Source organism: Chiloscyllium punctatum, chromosome 35 (genome assembly GCF_047496795.1).
Source record: "Chiloscyllium punctatum isolate Juve2018m chromosome 35, sChiPun1.3, whole genome shotgun sequence".
Lineage (NCBI taxonomy): Eukaryota > Metazoa > Chordata > Chondrichthyes > Orectolobiformes > Hemiscylliidae > Chiloscyllium > Chiloscyllium punctatum.
Genome location: NC_092773.1, coordinates 8652529 through 8660589, shown reverse-complemented (window position 1 = coordinate 8660589; position 8061 = coordinate 8652529). Strand labels below are relative to the sequence as shown.

The window sequence follows — 8061 nt, the reverse complement described above, 5'->3', positions numbered from 1 at the left end:
GCACTGACCAGTGCCAAGCAGCAGCCCTGACCATTAACAAGCAGCACTGACCAGTGCCAAGCATCAGCACTGACCAGTCCCAAACAACAGCACTGACCATTAACAAGCAGCACTGACCAGTGCCAAGCTGCAGCACTGGCCATTAACAAGCACGGTAGCACAGTGGTTAGCACTGCTGCCTCACAGCGCCAGAGACCCGGGTTCAATTCCCGCCTCAGGCGACTGACTGTGTGGAGTTTGCACATTCTCCCCATGTCTGCGGTGCTCCGGTTTCCTCCCACAGTCCAAAGATGTGCAGGTCAGGTGAATTGGCCATCCTAAATTGCCCGTAGTGTTAGGTAAGGGGTAGATGTAGGGGTATGGGTGGGTTGCGCTTCGGCGGGGCAGTGTGGACTTGTTGGGCTGAAGGGCCTGTTTCCACACTGTAATCTAATCTAATCTAAAGCAGCACTGACCAGTCCCAATCAGTAGCACTGACCATTAACAAGCAGCAGTGACCATCGCCAAGCTGCACTGACCAGTCCCAAACAACAGCACTGACCATTAACAAGCAGCACTGACCAGTCCCAAGCTGCAGCACTGACCATTAACAAGCAGCACTGACCAGTGCCAAGCAGCAGCAGTGGCTGTTAATAAGCAGCACTAACCAGTGCCAAGCAGCAGCACTGACCATTAACAAGCAGCACTGACCAGTGCCAAGCTGCAGCAGTGGCCATTAACAAGCAGCACTGACCAGTGCCAAGCAGCTGCACTGACCAGTCCCAAACAACAGCACTGACCATTAACAAGCAGCACTGACCAGTGCCAAGCTGCAGCAGTGGCCATTACTAAGTAGCACTGACCAGTCCCAAGCAGCAGCACTGACCATTAACAAGCTGCACTGACCATTGCCAAGCAGCAGCACTGACCAGTCCCAAACAGCAGCACTGACCATGAACAAGCAGCAGTGACCAGTCCCAAGCAGAAGCACTGACCATTAACAAGCAGCACTGACCATTGCCAAGCAGCAGCACTGACCAGTCCCAAACAGCAGCACTGACCATTAACAAGCAGCAGTGACCAGTCCCAAGCAGAAGCACTGACCAGGACCAAGCAACATTGACCAGAGCTGAAAATGTGTTGCTGGAAAATCGCAGCGGGTCAGGCAGCATCCAAGGAGCAGGAATCATTCATTGACCAGTCCCAAGCAGCCCTGACCAGTGTCCAGCAGCACTGACCAGTGTCCAGCAGCTGTGCTGACGCGTCTGGGGTCTACATTGAAAGTTCCGAGCGCCAGAAACCTGAGAGGTGTGATTAGAGCAGTGAGCCATTTCTGTGCTGGATAGCTGCACCGAGGGGGCAAAGCACCATTGGACATGCCGAGCCAAGTTGGTAATGCCATGAGGGTGGGTGTGATTGGGTGCCCTTTGTGTACAGGACCAGATTGTAAACTGTGAACACCGGGACCTGGAGGTATTGTCCGTTTCAGAGCCGGTCTGCTGATGCTGATCACACCATCACAGTCACATTGTGCTTTGAAGTTGAACTGCGAGAGTTTAATACTTGACATATTGGGGGCTGTTGCGGGGAGGTGGGGGGGTGCGTGCAGGACTGCCTGTTGTTTTCAGGTGTAAGAGAGAGAGAGGGAGAGAGAGAGCAAGTTTGCACTGTGGGTTGTCAGAGAGCTCGTGGTCATTGTGTGATAGTCCCCATCAGTGGGTTCAAGTTGAATAGGAAGGGATTGAGAGGGATATGGGCCGGGTGCGGGCAGCTGGGACTAGATTGGGTTGGGATATCTGGTTGGCATGGACGGGTTGGACCGAAGGGTCTGTTTCCATGCTGTACATCTGTATGACTCCAAGTAGGGTTTCAAATTGCTATCCCTGAGATATGGCCTGGAGAGGGAATGGGAAATCAATTGACAAACACCAATTGTTACTTTCAAATCAGGAAGTGGATTGTGTGTGTGTGTGTGTATGTGTTGTTTTTGTAAAGTGTTGTATTTTCCTATTCGAGCGAGCGATTTTGAGGAGAGAGAGAGAGAGAGTAAGGCCACAAGTAACCATTACGTCGCTGCTTTTAAAGGATGTGGGTTCCGATCAGACAGTATTTTCCGGCGACGGAAAGACACACGCGCGCCGGAAAATGAGCCAAATTTGGCCGGGGAGTGCCGTGACGCCAGTTGCCTTTGCCCTAATATGGAGTTCCAGTGCACACGGAGATGGGAAGCGAGCCCAGCTCCAAGTGCAAACACACTGCCTTCCCCATCCACGAGATTTCCGCTCCCCAGGGGGCTGGGGGGGAGGGGGGGTGGGGTGATTGGGGGGAGAGAGCTGGGGAGGGGAGATGGTGGGGGGTGTTATGGGGAAGGGGATATGTCAGACTCACCACACACACACACCCATAGCTTCTCAACCCCCTTGTGCAGGGGGCTGCTGGATTGTGCTGTATTGTTTTTTGCTGGGGTGGGGGGGAGGAGGGGGGTTTGGAGAAGGGGTTGCTCCCTGCGCCCCACCCCCCCACCCCACCCCCCCCCCCCCTTTCCCTGTGCCTGCCTCTCTCTCTCTCTCTCTGTGTATCTCAGTGTGTGTCAGCCCCAGCATCTGACAGCAAGTGCGTTTCCAGCGGCGACGTCAGCGGGCTGAGCTCCTGATCGATGTCCATGTAAGGGCATCTACGTCACGGTGCTTTCCTCGGCCGCCTATATAGCGAGCCGGGGCACCGTGATTCACGGGCAGACCAGTCAGTGTGGTATTGCAAGCTCTCTCTCTCTCTCTCTCTCCCTCCTCCTCCCTCCTTCCCTCCCTCTCTCCCCCCATCTCTCTCTCTCTCTCTCTGTGTGTTATGTGTGTCATCAAGAGACAAGAAGGCTGAAAAATACAATGGGTTTGCCTCTGTGTACATCCCGTCTGTGACTACAGCCAGCTCCACCTGCTGCTTCTGGGGCTCTCGGTTTTGTTGTTGTTGCAGGGATTTGCCTTGGCGGATTTTGCTCCTCAGGATTATAAAAAAAACACATCACACTATAGCAACAACCACCCCCGTCCGCCTCCCTCGCACATTCTCCCCCACTCTTCCCCAGCCTGGAGAGGACAGCAGCAGGGATCTCTCTTCTACCTCAGTCTCGGGATGGGCATGTGTTTATAGATCCCTCGATGTGGTCTGGGACTGTGTGATTTTGTTTTTGCTGGAGGAAGGGGGAATCGCCAGCCAGCCAGCCCTCTGCGCTCTGCTATGACCGGGAAGCTGGTAGAGAAGACCATGAGCAGTCTGCTGAACACCCTACAGGATACTATCTACCCCGAGGATGAGATCGTGTCCGCTGCGCCAACTTCCATGAACATTTTTAACTCGGACGCCGGCGGCGCGTACGGCCAGATGAGTGCAGGTAAGACACTGGATTTCCCCCAGGGCTCCTGGCCTGGCTGATCTCCTGGTCTCGCTCGGTGCTGTGGAGAAAGTTGACATCCAGCGGGTTTTCTGACCCAGGGTCAGAGGGCTCCTGTGTGCTCTGGAATGAGCCAGGGGGACAGAGTGTGGTCCAGGGATTGGACTCGGTGCACGGAGTTGTTTGACCTTGCCTTGCAGGAGCTGGGCTCTGCACGGCTTTGTGTTGTTGACAATGTTTCTGGAGCCGGTGGGTTCCCGATAATCAATGATGAAGGCGAGGGAGGGACGGGGCGAGGGGTCGATGGAATAAACCGCTGAATTAACGCACCTCGCCTCCAGGTTGAAACGGTGATGTTACACACTGTGGAGATCGCGGGGGAGAGAGAGAGACAGCTCCCAGGGACTGACAAGTGCTGCCCACAATGTGCTCGGACCCCCCGCCCCCGCTCTGTGTGTGTGTGTGTGTGTGTGTGTGGAGAGAGTTCAGGGCTGCTCTCCCTTACAAATGGAAGCAGAAGCGGCCGCTGCTTTATTCACCCCGTGCCGTTGGCATGTGTTTACCTGCGAGATGTGCGGCCGTCAATTTGCAGAGAGAAAATTAAACGCAGATTTCTCCAGCTGGCACAAACCCTGACCCTGTCACACCCCCATCTCCTTCCCAGCGGCCTGGGATCCCGGCTCTTACAGTTGCGGTCGAGTCTCCTGTTGGCTAGTTCGGTCCCCTTTTTGGATTACGGTCCATCAGCTGTTCAACTAACTGTGCAAAGTGTAGGCAACATGTCAGCAATGCACACACACACATACACACACACACATACACACACACACCATCATATACACGCACACACACCATCATACACACACACATACACTCACGCACACACACCATCATACACACACACACATACACACACACACCATCATATACACGCACACACACCATCATACACACACACATACACTCACACACATACACACACACACCATCATATACACGCACACACATACACACACACACCATCATATACACGCACACACACCATCATACACACACACACATACACACACACACCATCATATACACGCACACACACCATCATACACACACACATACACTCACGCACACACACCATCATACACACACACACATACACACACACACTCATACACACCATCATACACACACACATACACACACACACCATCATACACACACATACACACACACACTCATACACACCATCATACACACACACATACACACACACACCATCATACACACACACACATACACTCACACACAGACACCATCATACACACACACATACACTCACACACACCATCATACACACACACACCATCATACACACACACCATCATACACACACACTCACACACACCATCATACACACACACACATACCATCATACACACACACACCATCATACACACACACCATCATACACACACACACATACACACACACACCATCATACACACACACATACACACACACACCATCATACACACACACACCATCATACACACACACCATCATACACACACACCATCATACACACCATCATACACACACACTCACACACACCATCATACACACACACACATACACACACACACCATCATACACACACACACATACACACACACCATCATACACACACACCATCATACACACACACACTCATACACACCATCATACACACACACTCACACACACCATCATACACACACACATACACTCACACACCATCATACACACACACATACACTCACACACAGACACACACACCATCATACACACACACACACTCATACACACCATCATACACACACACTCACACACACCATCATACACACACACATACACTCACACACACCATCATACACACACACACATACACTCACACATAGACACCATCATACACACACATACTCACACACAACATCATACACACATACATACACACACACACCATCATACACACACACATACACATACACACACACACCATCATACACACACACATACACATACACACACACACCATCATACACACATACATACACTCACACACACCATCATACACACACACATACACTCACACACACACACCATCATACACACATACACATACACACACACACCATCATACACACACACATACACTCACACACACACCATCATACACACATACACATACACTCACACACACCATCATACACACACACAATCACACACATACACTCACACACACCATCATACACACACACAGACACACTCCCACACACACACAGACACACACACTGGGCACAGGCAGACAGACATACCCACACACACCATCATACACACACACACATACGCACACACAGGTCACACACTGACACAGACAGACACACACCATCGTAAACACACACAGACACACTCCCACACACACACAGACACAGACACACAACCATCATAAACACACATACAATATCACACATTGACACTATGACAAACATACACATTGTCACATTACTCGAACACATACAAACATACACACAACCCACATAAAAACTAGCATAAACACACACGCATCCTCACATTTAAACACACCATCACAAATACTCCCACATACAAAACATAGTCATACAGACGCGCATATACACATAACTCTCTCAGACTCAGACACACCCTCACACCACACACATGTGCAGAGACACATATGCTCTCAAACAGTGGTAACTTGAGGAGACAGGGATGGATGAGTATTGGGGTCAAGATTAGTGTGGTACTGCAAAAGCACAGCAAGTCAGGCAGCATCCGAGGAACAGGAAAATCGATGTTTCCGGAAAAAAAACCCATCAGGAATGAGTATTGTCCCGAGGGATTGTGAGATTGGGTTTGAAGGGCTGAACTATGGTGTGTTTTTTGGGAGTAGCACGATGCCATGGCTGAGGGATTGATGTGCCAATGTTATTGTTCCCCTCCTCAGACGGACTGATGGACGTGGCGATGGACAAAGGGAGTCAGGAGCTTTCCTACCCTCACACCTTCCAGCACCCGAGCCGGGGCCAGGCGCTCACCTACTTGGGCAAGTTTGCCTTCGACTCTCCGCCCGGCGGCCCGCTGGGCGGCTCGAACTGGTGCCCGGAGAACATCATTAACCTGGCGGGCATTTTCGGGGTGTCACACTCGCCGGTGAGCAGCAGTGGCGGCGGCGGCAGTAACGCGCAGGGGCCCGGGACCTGCCCGTTGCTGCCGCCGGCTCAGGGAGACTTGGAGCCGCTGTACGAGGCTCAGCAACAGCAGCAGCAGCAGCAGCAAGCGGGCAGCTCGTACCCACAGTGCGGGGAGATGTACCCAGAGGCGGTGTACCACCCTCAGGGTAACCCGGTGAGCAGCGGCAGCAACAGCAGTAGCAGCAGTACGAGCTCGGTGAACCTGTACTCCGCTCAGGACTGTCACAGCAAGGAGAGCGCTGGGAGCAGTAACCTGTTCTCGGTTATCCCGGATTATAACCTGTTCCAGCAACACCACCATCACCACCATCACCACCAGCACCACCAACACCACCATCCTCACCACCACCACCAGCACCAGGAGCTGCACAACCTCCCGGCTGCCGTGGAACCCATCCGGATCCCCCCACCCCTCACCCCCCTCACCACCATCAAGGCGTACACTGACTCCAAGCAGCTGCCCAGCAGCTACAGCCCCCACCCAGGACCCCCGCCTCCGCTCAGCCTGAAGCCCATCCGGCCCAGGAAGTACCCGAACCGGCCGAGCAAGACCCCGGTCCATGAGCGACCTCACGCGTGCCCGGCGGAGGGCTGTGACCGCCGCTTCTCCCGCTCGGACGAGCTGACCCGGCACTTGCGCATCCACACCGGCCACAAGCCGTTCCAGTGCCGGATCTGTATGAGGAGCTTCAGCCGCAGTGACCACTTGACCACCCACATCCGCACCCACACCGGTGAGAAACCCTTCTCCTGTGACTTCTGCGGCCGCAAGTTCGCGCGGAGCGACGAGCGCAAGAGACACGCCAAGATCCACCTGAAACAGAAGGAGAAAAGGCTGGAGAAGACAGCAGCATCAGCAGCACCGGGGGTGGGGGTCGGGGGATCTGTAACCACTACCCCTCCTGTCCCTCCCCACACTCCAGTCTCCAGCTGTGCTTAAGGACAGACCCGTCATAGCACCGCTTCAAGGCACTGCGCTGGGTTTGGGGGCGGGGGAGGGGGGGGGGAGATCTCTGTGCATCCCCATCCAACCCAACCCTTCCCCCCTCTCTCCCCTTCCCCATCCCTTCCCCTCGCTCCCCCTCCCCACCCTTCCCCCTCTCTCCCCTTCCCCACCCTTCCCCCTCTCTCCCCTTCCCCACCCCTTCCCCCTCTCTCCCCTTCCCCACCCCTTCCCCCCTCTCTCCCCTTCCCCATCCCTTCCCCTCGCTCCCCTTCCCCATCCCTTCCCCTCGCTCCCCCTCCCCACCCTTCCCCCTCTCTCCTCTTCCCCACCCCTTCCCCCTCTCTCCCCTTCCCCACCCCTTCCCCCTCTCTCCCCCTCCCCACCCTTCCCCCCTCTCTCCCCTTCCCCACCCTTCCCCCCCTCTCCCCTTCTCCACCCCGTCCCCTTTCTCACCCTCCCCCTCTCTCCATTCCCCCCTCCCCTTCCCCATCCTTTCCCCTCTC

The 8061-nt window shown here is 54.1% G+C and overlaps 1 protein-coding gene across 1 annotated transcript; it reads left to right on the top strand.

The window, feature by feature from the left end:
• The first annotated feature begins 2725 nt into the window (after positions 1 to 2725).
• On the top strand, positions 2726 to 7594 carry egr3 (early growth response 3). Its single transcript, XM_072553908.1, has 2 exons — positions 2726 to 3367; positions 6366 to 7594. The coding sequence occupies exons 1-2, from the start codon at positions 3214 to 3216 to the stop codon at positions 7550 to 7552; spliced, it is 1341 nt and encodes a 446-aa protein (XP_072410009.1). The 5' UTR covers positions 2726 to 3213; the 3' UTR covers positions 7553 to 7594.
• Positions 7595 to 8061: the final 467 nt, after the last annotated feature.